The 16,444-nt window shown below is 48.5% G+C and overlaps 1 protein-coding gene across 1 annotated transcript; it reads left to right on the top strand.

Moving 5' to 3' along the window:
- Positions 1 to 13: 13 nt before the first annotated feature.
- Emc8 (ER membrane protein complex subunit 8) lies at positions 14 to 15,470 on the top strand. Its single transcript, XM_028880801.2, has 5 exons — positions 14 to 384; positions 10,675 to 10,751; positions 12,658 to 12,727; positions 13,186 to 13,280; positions 14,107 to 15,470. Exons 1-5 carry the CDS (start codon positions 163 to 165, stop codon positions 14,264 to 14,266), a joined length of 624 nt encoding a protein of 207 aa, XP_028736634.1. The 5' UTR covers positions 14 to 162; the 3' UTR covers positions 14,267 to 15,470.
- The last annotated feature ends 974 nt before the right edge of the window (positions 15,471 to 16,444 follow it).

The following is a 16,444-nucleotide window of genomic DNA, read 5'->3' as shown; positions in this document are numbered from 1 at the left end:
GGCGGGCCACGCTGCTTTCTGGCAGGCGCTGGCGACGACGCTTTCCGGCGGGAGGGTAGAAGCGGAAGGTAGCCCAGTGGAGGCGTGAGTTTGCCTCAGGGTGCTGCGGGCTTGGTCCGCGCACGGTGGGTCTCCGTTGCGACGTCGCCAGCCGGACTCAGCATGCCGGGCGTGAAGCTGACCACCCAGGCCTACTGCAAGATGGTCCTACACGGCGCCAAGTACCCGCACTGCGCCGTCAACGGGCTTCTGGTGGCCGAGAGGCAGAGGCCACGCAAGGAGCACCCGCCGGGCGCAGGCGCCCATACTCTCTTCGTGGACTGCATCCCGCTTTTCCACGGCACGCTGGCCCTGGCGCCCATGCTGGAGGTGGCGCTCACTCTGGTAAGCTCGGGGTCACGCGGGATTCTGGGCTGGGCGAAGTCAAGTGTCCCTCCGTTCGAGAAGCGTCTCCTCCCGGGTAGGCAGCGTAGCGTGCTCCCAAGGTTCTGGTGCAATTTACCAAGAAACCGAGTGTGGTGTGCATTCTTCAAACCCAGACTCGGGAGGTGGAGTGAGTTCGAAGTCAGCCTGGTCTACATAGAAAGACCTGTGATCGTTACCGTTACATTGAAAGTTTAAGCTTACTATGCTTGAGAGACCAAAAAGAAAAAAAAATAGCCTCTAGCATGTACAGGCTGTACCCTGTCATCCCACTTGCTTTTTTTTCCCCAGACGTTGAAGACTTTTTAAAATTGACTGATCTTGTAGAATTTGCTGTTCCAGCAAGATGGTCGGTCTTAAGACTATTTATGGTTTTGTAATCAAACTTGCTTTCTCTGCTCAAAAGACAATTGCAAGACCCAAAATTATACTTTTGTGGTTTCTGCCTTTATAAGCCCTGGGCTGATAATGGCTGCGTGCTGCATCTTGGGAATCCTCCCAGGTGCAGCCCTGATGACGCCAGGTACAAATGAGTCCTGGTGCCAGTGTCGGAATAAAGTCTCGTCTTAATTAAAATTTATTCATGAGTGACCCCATACCCAGAACAGCTCTGTCTCAAACAAGTAAATAAACAAAAAGTGAAGTACACGGTAGCCCCTCCTTAAGAGACTCTCACCAGCCTGAGCATGGCAGGCATGACCCTGGCAGGCTCTGTCCTCCTCTCCCATTCCCTCTGCCTTGCTAAAAACTGTTAGATTGCTCAGTGTGGTGGCACACGCCTTTAATCCCAGCATTAGGGAGGCAGAGGCCCAGGAATCTCTGTGAGCCAGACTGGTCTACAGAGTGAGTTCCAGGATAGCCAGGGCTACACAGGAAACCCTGTCTCAAAAAAAAAAGACAAAACAAAACAAATGGCTAGCCACCAAGGTCTATTCCCTCATTTGGCCACTTCCTCCTTCTGAGGCTGATTACCAAGGTGTTGTTAATTAATTAGGCTCAGTTATACTATCAAAGTATTAACTAAGTCCAGCAATCAGAAGCCCCCTTTGGCTCACCTAATTAACATGCCCAATTAAAGTTAAACTCCTCCTCCTAACACTGTCTCCCCTAGTACCTTTATAAAGCGCCCTTTTCCTATGGGCCCCTGTCTATCCAGAGGCAGTCCTTTGTCCCCTCCAGGACAGCTATCTCTACCCCCTCCCTTGTTCCCGTCCTCTTCTCCCTCATCCTCTATCTCCTGTCTTTGTCTCTTGTTCCCTGCCCTCTGTCCCTCTGGGGCAAATAAATCTCCTTTATGCTGAGAACTGGTTCTTGGGGGTCTTGAGCGGTACCATTCACTTTCACAGCTTACACTCTGCCCACCAACGCTCAGTACAGCTTTATTTACATCTCAGAATGAGCTCTGAAGATAAAATAGGAGCTGGCAGAGGTGAGGTGCCAATCCTGTCTCCCCAGGTAAAATGAATTCATTGAGACGGAGATTTGCTATGTATGTAGTTCAGGCTAGCCTTGGGCTCTCAACACTTCCTGCTCCAGGTTCCTGGAACTGGGACATGCATTAGCATGCCTTATCTATTTTATTTTTGTGTTTTTTGGAACAGTGTTTCGCTTTGGTAGCCTGTCTGGAACCTCTATGTAGACCAAGCGGACCTCCAAAATACAGAAATCAGCCTGACTCAGTCTCTGGAATGCTGGGATTAAAGGTGTGCACCACCACACCCAGCTCCTCTTAATTTGCATTACAACACCAAAGGAAACTTGTGACTAATTAGCAAGTGCCTTTAGGCGAATTAAGTTTATTAGCACAGTTTTTGAGTGTCTTAAAGAATCATGGGGGAGGGGGCAAATATGTGGGTGATACTTAAAAACTTGAGAATTTTAGTTCCTGGAGAAGTGTACTTTTGGTGCCTGAAGTATCATTGAGGATTCCTGTGCATGTCCCAGGCCAGTCTTGTTCTGTTAGCAACGAAGTTGCAGGTGGCTGAATCTGAACCTGGCAGGGCCCTGCCTTCTATAGCCCAGCAGGTTTCTCCGGTTCTCACTGAGTGTGACTTGCAGTGAGCTAACAAGCTCTATACAGAGGAAACAGCCGCTAATAGAGAGGTTGGGGAGGTGGCTCAGTCCAGTTAGTTCCTAACCACTCAAGTCAGATGCCTACAACTGGCTATAACTCTATCTCCAGATCTGACTCTTTCTAATGATTTATTTCTTTTTGTTTATGTGCATTGGAGTTTTGCCTATATGAAAGTGTTGGATCCCCTGGAAACTGGAGTTACTAGCTGTGAACTGCCATGTGGGTGCTGGGAATTGAATCCGGGTCCTCTGGAAGAGCAGCCAGTGCTCTTAACTATCTCTTCAGCCCCCTCTGACTCCCTCTTATGGCTTCTGTGGGCACTGCAATCACGTGCCCATACCCACACGAAAGGCGGGTGGGGGATCTCTATGAGTTTGATACCAGCCTGGTCTACAGAGCGAGTTCCAGGACAACCAGAGCTACATAGTGAGAGCATGTCTCAATAATAATAATAATAATAATAATAATAATAATAATAAATACATAAAAAGTAAGATTTTTTTTCCCCTTAAAAGTCGGTTCATCTAAGCCTGGGGGGCTAAGGATGGTCAGGACATTCTAGCCAGCCTGTCACCCCAGGCTATGTGACCTGCCCTGAGGCTTTCAGGCACTGGGAGGCTCTGTCTCTCTCCATCTCCACCTCAAGCCCAGACCCACTTTTCAATGTTCATTCAACGTCCAGTCCAGGAATTCTTTGACTGTCTCAGATTCTTTGTGTATCAACTGCTGTGACCACTCTTTAACGCTGTCTGTCCTCTGTGGTGTCCCTTAAACAATGTGGCACTGCTGAGTTCCCAGCACAAAATTAGTAGTTCTAGGGCCTCAGCTCCACTGTGATGAAGTCTGCGGCCTGTCCTCCCTCGGGCTCTGGGTTGACTCTGCCCCTTCCTCTCCTGCCAGCCTCTAGTCTCAGATGATGCTCACCTCTGTAGCAGGCCTCAGACTCCACTTGAAGACCTGGAGTCTGGCAGTACCTCTCCAGACTGGTGTTCTGTCTGTCCCCAGGATGTGGCCCCCTGCCCATGGGAGCAGTACAGTCCCCATATGCCCTCTCTTCCCCTCCCTCTTCCCAAACACCCCGCCCCCAGTGTTCCCACTACCCTTGGGGGGGGGGCGCCGCATGTCCTCACTACTGTTTCTCCTGCACTCACCCTCTGTCCTGAGTGTTCTCAGGAATGGTCTCCTCAGCCCCCATTGCAACTATTAATTTTCTTAAATTTGTGCTGTTTGCTTTTCAACTATGCAACCTTGCACGCTGAAGGCTGTGAGAAGTCTTTGGGTTTGGAGCCTGCCACTGTCAAAATGGGGCTGTGGAAGTTTTAACAGCAGCAGAATCTAAGCTATGTTGGTGAGGCGCCGTCATGTTGGCTCCCACAGCTGGGGAGCTCACACTGGAATGACTGTTGAACGTGGGAAAGCTCAGCTAGCCGTTTCTTAACATGTGGACTGCCAAAGGGCAACATGAGATTCCTTTGAAGGGATTTCTATTTTTATTTTCCATTAAAAAAAAATCCTTGCATTTCTGGGTGCTTTTCATTTGTTTAAGTACTTATGCCTATTTATCCTCAACCCTTTGACGTAGGCAGTGAGGGAATTACCTCTAATAGCAAAAAACCCATCAAGTGTTGGTAGGAAAGTTAGCATAACCCTGCTTCTCTAAGCCCTTTGTCTTTTACCCTGCCTTGATTGCTGCTGCAGTGGGCAGTTCTCTGTGCATTCTGCTCAGGTGACTTTCTTGCTCACCATGATGTGATTTCAGGCCAGTGTTCTTCCTGCTGTCTTCGTTCCATGCTTCACAGCTGTTGTCCCATCTGCCCTGGGTGTTTCCTCGGCATAACCCCCTCCCCCTTCCCTGCTCATTAGCCTCCCCAGCTTCTCTTCTAAGGAGAAGTCACAGCTGACCTGAAAAGGAAACTCAGCCAAGGCCTGCTTCTTGCTACAAACAGGAAGTTTTGCTGGGTTACCCTCCACTTGGTGGTCATGCAGGGTCAGGAAGATGGACATTAGCAGAGGTCAGCTTCAGGGTTGTGCTTTGTCATGGCCCTCTTGGGAGGAATATATGCTACCACTCCAGGCCACCACCCCCACACCCCACCCTGCTTTTCAGGGGACCTGCTGGGCTAACCCAGGTCTGAGACCTGTATACCTGTCCACTACAGACTCTTGTCCAACAGCCTATCCCCCCCTCTACTACCTCGATCATCTGAAGCTGCCCTCATCCACTTTTTTAATTTTGCTTTATTTAAGAGCTAGAGAGATGACTCCATAGAAGAGCACTTGCTGCTCTTTAGTGGACCCAGTTCAGTTCCCAGAACCTATGTCAGGTGCTCACAACAGTTTGTGACTCCAGCTCCAGGGAATCTCATGCCTCTGGCCTGCATTCCTATACACATACCTACACACAGAGATACAACCTACACATAATAAAAATAGTAAATCTTGCCGGGTGGTGGTGGTGGTGGTGGTGGTGGTGGTGGTGGTGGTGGTGCACGCCTTTAATCCCAGCACTCGGGAGGCAGAGGCAGGCAGATCTCTGTGACAGGCAGCCTGGTCTATAGTGAGTTCTTCCAGGACAGAAACTGTCTCGAAAAACCAAAATAATAATAATAATATAAAAACAATAAATCTTTAAAAATAAATTTATTTCATGCATATGTGTGTTTGCCTACATGTATGTATGTGCACTGCATGCATGTGGTGCTTGTGGAAGCCAGAGTGTAAAAAAATCCCCTAGGACTGGAGTTACATACAGTTGTGAGCCACCATGTGGACATTAAGCCTAGGTCCTCTGCAAGAGTACCCAGTGCTCTAACCACTGGGTCATCTCTGGCCCCTCTTTATTCTTAAAATGTGTTTCCCTACTTCTGAGCTCTGCTGGTACAGGGGTCTGGTCCTCGATTAGTGATAGGCAGTGTGTGGGTCCTAGGTATTGGAGTTGGTGGGGACACACACACACACACACACACACACACACCGTGTAAAAATATTGTTGCAGTTTCTAAAGCCAAGGCAGAGCTTTTATGGCCTGGTTTACTTTTAAGCCCTCCCCACAGAGTTCTAGAAGTTCCAGGTTACAGCATTATTTCTGCCACTGGAATTTGGTTAGGTGCTTGGAATTTTCACGTAGGAGTTTGTCCTCAGCAGACATAGGATAGGTTGACGTTTGTATTGCATTTGTCACAGGAGTTAGTCCCCTGTCAAGTACTGTCTGTGCTCAGAAGACAAGTTCAGGGTGGTACCATGTGTGTTTGAGGCAGATGGGAATGAGTCCTGGACTTCTGGGCCAAAGAACCAGATTAGACTGCTTGCTGAAGGCTGATGCTGGGTTGTTGGGGAGTAAATGTATGTTGTGCCCCAATAATAAATACAGTAGAGCTGTGGTCAGCTGAACAGACTTCAAAAGATAATCATGGGTAGAGAAATTGTCCTGGGTTCTCAGTGTAGGACCAGAGTAAGCATAGGGGCTTGTTAAACAAGTCAGTGGGTAAGGTGTGAGGACAGAAGCAGTCAGGAGGATGTGACTGTAGGCCCAGGAAGACAGGCTAGAAGGGGGTGCCCAGAGCTCATAGAAAGAACCAGCCTCGTCCCCATTGTAGACTTCTCACCTGTGAGATAATGAAACAAGGGGAACCAGCCTAAGAGCTCAGAGAACTGGTCAGATGTGAGGCCACCTGCAGGAAGGGCATGCAGAAGGTCAGCCTTTTTTTAGTTTTTCAAGACAAGTTTTCTCTGTGTAGCTTTGCGCCTTTCCTGGATCTTGCTCTGTAGATCAGGCTGGCCTCGAACTCAGAAAGATCCTCTGCCTCCCGAGTGCTAGGATTAAAGGCGTGCACCACCACCGCCCTGGCTCAGAAGATCAGCTTTGATTAGAAACAGCCAGCAGAGCTGGGCAGCAGTGGCGCACACCTTTAATCCCAGCACTCAGGAGGCAGAGCCAGGCAGATCTCTGATTTGGGGGCTAGCCTGGTCTACAGATCGAGATCCAGGACAGGAACCAAAACTACACAGAGAAACCCTATCTCAAAAAAAAAGAAACAGCCAGCAGATCACTTAGGTTTGAGTTCAGGTAAAGATACCAAATCCAAAATTTAGAACAAGACCCACTGATGCTGTATGGAGATAAGTTTGGGGAAACTTGTAGGTAGACATTTCAAGCACCTATTCCCTTAAGAGGAGATGGCAACATGTGACTAGCTTTGCAGGGATTTATGCAGTGGAGTCATTATAAATATTTGGGGACATAACCCTAATCTTCTGGGTGAATGACCAGCATTTTTAGCTGGTTCAGTGAGCCCTGGTTTTGACCCAATATGGTAACTAATGAATTCTCGGGAATCTGGAAATATTCTAGTCCACAAGTGATTCAGGGACCTGGAGACTGAGGTGTCCAGTGTTGAAAGCAGTTTTTAAACACAAACATTTTTGTGTTTGTTTTTTTAAGACAGTCTTGTTGCACTGGGCGATGGTGGCGCACACTTGGGAGGCAAAGACAGGTGGATTCTGAGTTCAAGGCCTGGTTCTACAGAGTGAGTTCCAGGGCAGAGCTACACAGAGAAACCTTGTCTCTAAAAACCAAGGGAAAAAAGACAGTCTTGTACCCACACACATTGTGGTGTCAACGGGCTTCTGGCCACAAACTTAAGATCCTTTTGCCACAGCCCCCAAGTGCTAAGGCCACACATGCATGCTGCCATGTCCAGCTCATGTTGTTGGGCATTGGTTTGTTGTTGTTTAGAATTTATTTTGTGTGAGTCTGTCACAGGCAAGCATTAGACCTGCAGAAAGCCATATCAGATGTAACAAACTGCATGCACTATAGAGAAGTGCAACTCTGAAAGTCTGCTGCAGCTCCTATTGGAAGCACAGCCCAGGAGACTAAGTGTGCTGCACACTGCAGAGACATGGGTGCCATTTACACGTGTCCCAGGTGCCTGTTTACGGTACGGCGGCTCTGGCAGGCATCACTAGCAAGTTGTTCATGTTAAAGCCATACTAAAGATTTCAGACAAGACTGAAGTCCAGTTCTGGCTCTGTTTCTTTTCAACTCTGCTTGCTCAGAGCCTCTCTGAACATTGGTTTCCTTTTTTTCAAAGCTAGCACCTCCAACCTAAGATAGCATGAGTGTGGTCAGAGACCACAGTGTCACACTGTGGAAAGGCTGGATGGAACTAGTTTTTTTGTTTTTGGGTTTTTCGAGACAGGGTTTCTCTGTGTAGCTTTGGAGCCTATCCTGGAACTCGCTCTGTAGCCCAGGCTGGCCTCAAACTCAGAGATCCGCCTGGCTCTGCCCCCTGCTGGGATTAAAGGCGTGCGACACCACCGCCCAGTGGAACTAGTTTTAAGTGCTCTGGATTTCCTTTTTAAAAAGTTTTATTACTAATTATATAAATTCTTTCCATGATCCTGATACATATATTGTAATCAGACAGCTTCTGTACGTACTTCTGCTTCCTGTTAATCTTTTACTACCCTGGTATGTGGATCCTGCTGTGTGTGCGTTGAAACAGGTTACTACTGCATTCTTGCAGCCAGAGTGGTTTATTAACTGCTTTAATTGCAATTTTGAGATCTGTGTCAGCTTTAGTTCAGAGGGTGCATACTGCTCATTTGTGTTACTCCTATGTCTTTTAATAGATCAGAAATGTCTTGGGACCAAATACAGGCACATCTATGAGGTGTCTGGGATAGCTCACAATTTGCCATCTATATGGACATACTCCATTCTCAGATTTGTTATTCTAAAATACAAGCTTCTTCAACAAAAGAGATAGGCAATTACTTTGCTAACTCAGTCAAAAATTTTGTAAAGGATAAATCCTTATAGAGCATTCTTAAATCTAGGGATCATCATGGGAATAATCATCCTGCTCTTGTTTTCCCTTCCAGTCACCTTCAAACGTTTAGGATCTACTATCCATTCAGCCCAGAGAAAAATACATATGCTTCAACTGAAAAAAAATTTAAAAGGAGGAGATGCTGGTGTCTGTGTCAGCAGAGCTGCAGGCAGTAATGGAGCTTAAGGGATACAACCCAGAGGATAGCAGAGCTGCTCTGGTGCATCCTGGAGCACAAAGCCCCAGGAGGATTGTCCCCAGAGTGCCCCTTGCTTCTGTTGTCCTTCCTCCTGCTTGCTGCGGCCGAGTTCCTGCTGTGTTCGGCATGGGGGGTTACCATGTGAAGGATCCCACGATATCTAGTACAGTGTGACTGTTTCCTGGGGAAACCCACTCCTCACTGGGCAGTTTACTTGCAGAGCATAATGAAAGTGATTTTTATAAGAGCAATGATTAGTTAGTTAGATCTGTGATTTAATTGGGTTTTCTGAGTTAGCCTAAGATACAGGTGGTTAAGACAGTAAAGATGATTAAGGAAATGGTTTAGGTTATTCTGCCAATTGCTCCAATAAAAGATACAAAAAAAGGAAATATAGGCTAAAAGTCACCTTCCCCTTTAGATGTGAGACTTACAGAAGATGAAAACAAGTTTCATGTATTATAAACCCACCTGTGGAAAAACAAGCTGATGATCAAAGAAAACAATTATGTCCCTACACCCAGGGTTTGGCCTGAGTTCCTTGGTCATATAACTTACAGAATTAATCACAGGCCCTAGTATGCACCTTGAAAAAACAAAGTTGTGAAAGGAACTTAAATGATCCTATTGTGTGTAAAGGAAAATAGATGGTGAACTGACCACTTGTTTAATGTTCTCTAGAGTAGAATATGGAAATCTGCTACACAGAAGCCGCAAACAGCCGCCTGCCAGTACAAAAGGAACTGGCTGAAATAGATTTAGCTTGCCTAAAACTTTGTTAATCAGTTAATAGAGAATCATTGCTTTGGGGTGGAAAACAACATTTAACTACTTGTGGGCTTCTAAGAAAAACATATAACATGTGTTCTTAATGTGATTTCTTATGTAAAGATTTTAATTTGTTTTTACAAAATGTGACTTATGGTTATGAGGTAATCCTTTATTTTATTTTACAATACCATTCAGTTCTACATATCAGCCACGGGTTCCCCTATTCTCCTCCCTCCCACCCCCTCCCCTTACCCCCAGTCCACCCCCCATTCCCACCTCCTCCAGGGCAAATCCTCCCCCAGGACTGCGATCAACCTGGTAGACTCAGTCCAGGCAGGTCCAGTCCCTTCCTCCCAGACTGAGCCAAGTGTCCCTGCATAAGCTCCAGGTTTCAAACAGCCAACTCATGCAATGAGCACAGGACTCGTCCCACTGCCTAGTTGCCTCCCAAATTGATCAAGCCAATCAACTGTCTCACCTATTCAGAAGGCCTGATCCAGCTGGGGGCCCCTCAGCCTTTGGTTCATAGTTCATGTGTTTCCATTCATTTGGCTATTTTTTTTTTCAATAATCGAGTAAAACTGAAATTTATTATAAGCCACAGTCGTCCTAGGGACCTCCATGCTATATATATATAGCCTCTATGGTTCTATGGGTTGTGGTCTGATTGTTCTTTATTTTATATCTAGAATCCACTTATGAGTGAGTACATACCATGACTGTCTTTCTGGGTTTGGGTTACCTCACTCAGGATAATTTTTTCTAGTTCCGAGGTAATCTTCTCTTATGTAAAAATCTTTGTGTTAGGAAGTATAAAAGGGATAGGAGAAGGAAAGATGTAAAGGGAACCATCAGAGAAGAAGTAAAAGGATAAGATAAGGGAAACGTAGAAAGGGAGACAACTGGAAAGAAGAAGAAAAACACCAACCAACAGAAAGAAATAAAATGAAGAATTGAGCTTTGGCCCTCAAAGTCTGTGTGTATGTCTGTAGCTCTGCCGATGCCACACCTCCTTTCCAGTTTCCCTGAGCTGCTGAAAGCTGGTCTTAACAGCAGCACCCAGCATGCTATGTGCTTTAAAGAATAAGGAATGAGTCCAGAAGCTTCCTCTCAGATCCACACAGCACTGCCTCTGTGTGGTGTCAGCCGCCAAGGACTTAAGCTACTGAACCCAGTACAGCCTGTCTGGGAGGACCCTGCTTCTGGGCCCTGCCCTTGGGCGTTTCCCTGACCTCTGTGAGCTCTCATTTCATTGTAGGCAGGGAGAATGCAAGGACTGTCTGTCTGTAGTGTGGCTTGCCCAATGTGTGGTGTGGCTGTACAGCACTGAGGCCTGGCGCTGAGGTCGTTTTTCCCATCTGTGTTCCTTTCAGATTGACTCGTGGTGCAAAGAGAACAGTTATGTGATCGCCGGCTATTATCAAGCTAACGAGCGTGTGAAGGATGCCAGGTACGGGTGGGACAGCTGTGCATGGTGGGTTAGAAGCTACAGAGCCATCACTGAGGTGCTCTTGACCCTCTCTCTCTCTGCAGGCTTCAAAGCCTGTGCAAGCTCCCATCCTCCACCCCTGCTTATCAGATGTACAGGCAACTGGCCAGATGAGTAGCCAGGATTTCTCATCCATGGCTTGTCTGTTGTGTGGGGAGGGAATTCAAAGAGGGGGACCAGCTGCCAGGTCTGCCTGTGTCCACTAGCCTGCTTCCTCTTACTCCAAAACAAGATGCTGTGGGAGCGGAGTTGCTCTTTTGTGTAAGTAAGTAAAGTGTTTTGGAGTTTGGAGCTGTTAGGATGGGGCCTATGGTAAAAGTGTAGTCTTTGGCACCTGAATTGGCTCCAGGTTCCTCCACCCAAGATGCCACTACCTCAGCTCTCTCTCGAGAAAGATAAGTTGACTGTCTGCTTCAGACTGGGTCCCAAGAGCCTAGCCAAGTACACCTTCAGTCAGAGCGACCTAAGGAGCTCACAGGTGAACTACTCCTAAAGGGGTGGGCGTAGATAGAATTCAGGAGCTGTGTACAAGGACCAAGCCAGTGACAGCAGCCTCCATCCCTCAGCCCTCCAGGGCCAGCGAGGAAGAGCTGGTAAGGAAGGCCACCTCCAGAGGAGCAACATCCTTTGGCTACAGGACATGGCCAGCAGCCAGCCTGATAGGTCCCACATCAGGGAAGGGAGACCCAGATCAGTCGGTACTGATGTCCCTCTTCCATACCCTCTGCTGTCCTCCAGAGGCTTCCTTTGGCTGCAGCCAGCTAGAAGCCAGGGGACAGCTGGAGAATGCCCACACAGTAAGTACTGGGGTTTCTTGTGTGGTTACATGGAGCCAACAGACCCCAATGTGCTTATGCAGTGTGGACGATGGGGTGGCCCACAGGCTCTTCTTAGAAATAAAACCGTGAGCTGGAGGACCCGCACTACCATCACTGATGAGGCTTAGGAGAATTCAAAAGATATTCCCACCTTATCCTTGGAGGCCTCCAGCCAGCCAGGAACTCTTACTAAGTTGGATAGCCAGCTAGATGCTGGGCTCATTGAGTCTGTCAGGACACCTTCTGGTACCACCCAGACCCCGTGGAAGCCCTGTGCTCAGGTCCTCCGTTTCTCCTGCCATCTCTTGTTCTCTGTGCCTTCTGGCCCTTGATTCTGCCTCTGGGTGGATGACAAGAGCTTGTCCACCCTGTACAAAAGCTGCTGTGGAGAAGGCTGTGGATGCCACACAGCTATGTCTGTACAGAGCCAAGTGGGCCCTTCAGGCTCCCTGTGAGGGCGCTGAAGGAAGAGGCAGGCTACAGCAGCAAGAGCTGCAGACCTACCCAGCAGCATGTCTAGAGAAGCTTTTCAACATGAGATACAAGTGTCAGTGGTTAAAGCTCCTAGGATAGAGAAGATTTGAAATGGCTTAGAGTCCTAAAAGTGGCTTGGTTTAAAAAGAGGATTTGGTTGCCAGGGCCCTAAACCTCCTGTGACTAGTTGCTGTGGACAAGCCACCTGAGTAGCAGGCATGTGGCGAGTACAGGCCCCAGAGACTCACATTTAGTGCAGTCTGCAGCCCAGCAGGTCATCAGCCTACCTAGGCAACACTCCATTGAGCCTCAGAAGGAGGAAAGTTCTACCCTTTCAGGAGATGCCCCCACATCCCCTCTACAAGGGCTTGCTGGAGGAGTGAGGCGGGGCCCACTCTGGCAGTGTGCCACACAGCCCCAGTGGCATTCATAGCCCCCAAGTCATCTCACTGGCCCAGCAGTCCGCTGGCTCCAGTGCTGCTGGTTAGTTCCAGTGTTGGTGAATTGTGCTGACAGAGGGGACTGTTGGGTGGCTCGGCTGGAGTGTGGTAGAGCTCATAGGTCCTTCTCTACAGCCCAAACCAGGTGGCAGAGAAGGTGGCCTCCAGGATCGCCGAGGGCTTCAGTGACACCGCACTCATCATGGTGAGTTTCACTCCTGCCGCTGTGTGAGCTGCTTCCTTCCCTCCTGGGGCCCTCCCACATCACAGTGCTGGCCTGAGCACTACTGCAGGCACGCACCGGGGTGGGGGCCTTCAACTCCAGCAGGCCTGGTCTGCTCCCCAACCTCACTGAACCCAAACCCCTGGTGGTGGCCCAGCAAAAACAGGGACCCCTGGGAAAAGCCAATGGAGCCTAGGGTAAGGAATTAGCCTGCATAGTCTGAGTACACAGTCTTGAGTGGGGAGGGATCCGGTTTGAGCGTTCTGCTCTGCCTTTGTGGAAAGTTGGTTGGGGAAGTGCCTCCCATTCAGCCTGTGCAGCACAGAGTTCCCTTGATGAGCCTGTCTGCTGTTGATGCTGCTCTGATAGGAGCCCAGGAAGGCACTGCTCTCTCTTGTCAGCACTCCTCATGCTTGTCATGACCCTCACCTTCTCTACAGGTGGACAATGCCAAGTTCACGATGGACTGCGCAGCACCTACCATCCATGTGTACGAGCACCATGAGAACAGGTGGAGATGCAGAGATCCACACCAGTGAGTGCAGGGCCTAGACCGTGGGGTTTCTGTGGAGGACAGGGTCTGGGTGGTGTAGCTAGAGTTTTCCTGCCTTGCCCACAGTCAGGACAAATCTTTGTCTCCCGTCAGTCCCACAGCCGCTCAGACCCAACCAAGTAAACACAAAAGACTTATATTGCTTACAAACTGTATGGCCGTGGCAGGCTTCTTGCTAACTGTTATTATAGCTTAAATTAATCCATCTCCACAAACCTATACCCTGCCACATGGCTCATGGCTTACCAGCATCTTTTTGTGCTGCTTGTCAGGGTAGCGGCTGGCAGTGACGCCTTCTGCCTTCCTGTTCTTTTATTTCTCCTCTCTGTTAGTCCCACCTATACTTCCTGCCTAGCCACGGGCCAATCAGTGTTTTATTTATTGACCAATCAGAGCAACTTGACATACAGAACATCCCCTCAGCACAGCCAAGTGCAGACCATCTCAGACACCTGCACTCAGGCCCGTGGTCCTAATCATCCTCTATGCGGACCTGCTGGGTAAAGCCACGAGGAACCCAAGAACGGGCTCCCACAGGACATACAGAACATCCCACAGCAGGGTGGTACTTGCTGGTCTCCACACAGACCCATGGCACCACGCTCCTCCCATGTGTGATTTGTTTTCTGATCACACGGATTCTTCAGCCATGTCCCCCTAGGTTTTTCAGTGCCCTGTTTGGAGGGGACCTGTCCATTCACAAATGTCTTGGGTCCATCTTTACGTGTTTCCCAGCAGCTGCTCTGTCCTCAGCAGCCTGTGTAGTCTTGAGGTAGATATGAGACTGACTCTCCTGTCTGCCCTGCAGCGACTACTGTGAAGATTGGCCGGAGGCACAGAGGATCTTGGCATCACTCCTGGACAGCCGCTCCTATGAAACGCTTGTGGATTTTGATAACCATCTGGATGACATTCGGAACGACTGGACAAACCCTGAGATCAACAAAGCAGTTCTGCACCTGTGCTAGACGAGGGCCATGACAGCTGGACACTCCACCACAGAGAAGAGGAAAGCATATTTTTAAATTTAGAGAAGTAATCACTTAGCCTGATGGGAAGCTGCAAGTCTGTGATGTGTGCCTTGGAAGGGGAGTCCGGTCGGCGTCCTTCAGGGCAGGGCTGTGGAGAGGTTTGGTTCTTAGTCCTGTGCTGCCCAATCCTGCCCAGCAGAGCTCTTTCTGCTTGTCCAGGTTGTTCCCATTAAACAGTTCTAGCCTTTTATAATCTAGAGAGAACGCATTTCAGTCTTTACTCTGGTGAGTGTAAGTCTTTGGCTGAGCCATCTCCAGGCTTCAGGCAGCCTCGTGGACTGCTGGAGCATCATCTGATCAGCGAAGGTGGTGTTGGGGCTAGGAGCTGTGGGCTGCACAGGGAAAGAGCCAGCACCATTGCTTGAGACACCTCACTGTACCATGAACACAAGCACACTGGTGTTGATCCATGCAGAGATCCCATGGAGAGAGGAAGCCTAGCCTATGAACATTCCCAAAGCCTGACTCAGCTGCTCTGGGTCTTCAGAAGGAGAGCTGCTTTGTATTTAAAATAAGCAAAAAACAAACATACAAAAAAAATCCTTAGTGTGCAATGTCCCTGGGATGTCCTGAGCAATGTGCGTGTTAGCTTGATCGTTTGACCAAGTGTTCTGACCATCTTAGGAAATAGTAAGCGGACTTTTGGTACATTGTGTGTTGTCCTTTGTGAATGTTTTACACAGAGAATAGTGCCTTTCCTTAGGCTTCATGAGGCTGGTGGCAAGGGTTGGTGACAGCATTCGCCTGGCTCTAAGTGGGACAGCCAGGGTCACCTTAGTGAGGTGGATTCTGGGCGTGGTTCCTCTCCCTTACTCAAGCGCGTCTTGCCTTTAACTGTTTTGTTTTGCTCTTGGTATTTATTTGTTCGTTGTTTGGGGGGAGTGTTTAGTTTTTGGTTGATTGAGAATATCCTTCTGCTGTCCTGATTGGCTTGGTGTTGACTAAGTTTGTGGAGGAACCTGGCCTTGAATGTGCAATAATCCCTCTGCCTTTGCTTCTCAAGGCCTGAGATCAGCACCCCTCCCAAGTCTCCTTAACCTTTGAAACTGACATTGTCCATGTCTGAACAAAGGAAGGTATGAGGCTCATCTGTATCAAAGGACAGCCATAGACATGCTTGTATACAAAGTGCTTCCCGCCCCCCACCCCCAAGCACTTTTGTTTATTTTTGAGATGGGAGGTTTTGTGATATAGCCGGGCTTGGGCAGCTACTTACAGTTCTTCATTCCAAGCCAGGTATAGTGGCCCAGGCCTCTGTCCTAGCACAGAAGGAAAAGGATCACAAGTCTGAATGTGGCAGGTCACCTACATTGTGTTCAGAGACAAGTCCCTTCCATCTGTGGCCGGCAAATGGTTTTGATGGACTTCATTCCTGGGCAGAGCACAGGGCCTCACTGGTGAGCTTCCCCGCAGCCCCGGGTGAACATTGAGAACTTGTACCCATCTGCCCTAGTTAAGTTCTTGTTGCTGTGATTGAAGCACCAGAACTCATGTGGGGAGGAAATGATTTCTTTCACCTTATAACTCTCAAGTCAAAGAACAGGAAGCTGGAGGCAGGAACTGAAGCAGAGGCCAGTGTAGACCAGGCTGGCCTCGTACTCAAAGATCCACCTGCCTCTGCCTCCTGGGTGCTAGTCTTAAAGGAATTTTTCACTTCTGGAATTGCCTTTAAGAATTAAGGATACTGCTGGGCAGTAGTGGCACACACCTTTTATTACCAGCACTGAGAAAGCAAAAGCAGGTGGATCTCTGAGTTCAAGGCCAGCCTGGGCTACAGAGTGAGTTCCAGGATAGTCAAGGTTACACAGAGAAACCCTGTCTCAAAAAACAAAAAAAAAAAAAACCTAAGGATACTAACCCAGGCATGGTGGTGCTTGTTTTTAATCCCAGCACTCTGGAGGAAGAGTCAGGCAGATGTGAGTTCAAGGCCAGCTTGATATAGTTCCAGAACAGCCAGGGCTACGTAGAAAGGCGCTGACTCCAAAATAAAAAAAAGATCCTATCCAGGCATGATGGCATACACCCATAATCCTAGCACTCGGCCTGAGACAGTAGAATTGCCACAAGTTGAAGCCAGCCTGGGCTGCGTTGTGAGTTCCAAGACAACCTAAAGCC

The sequence above is a fragment of the Peromyscus leucopus genome, chromosome 5 (genome assembly GCF_004664715.2).
Source record: "Peromyscus leucopus breed LL Stock chromosome 5, UCI_PerLeu_2.1, whole genome shotgun sequence".
NCBI lineage: Eukaryota > Metazoa > Chordata > Mammalia > Rodentia > Cricetidae > Peromyscus > Peromyscus leucopus.
The sequence above is the reverse complement of the archived record's forward strand: the minus strand, read 5'-3'. Positions and strand labels throughout refer to the sequence as shown.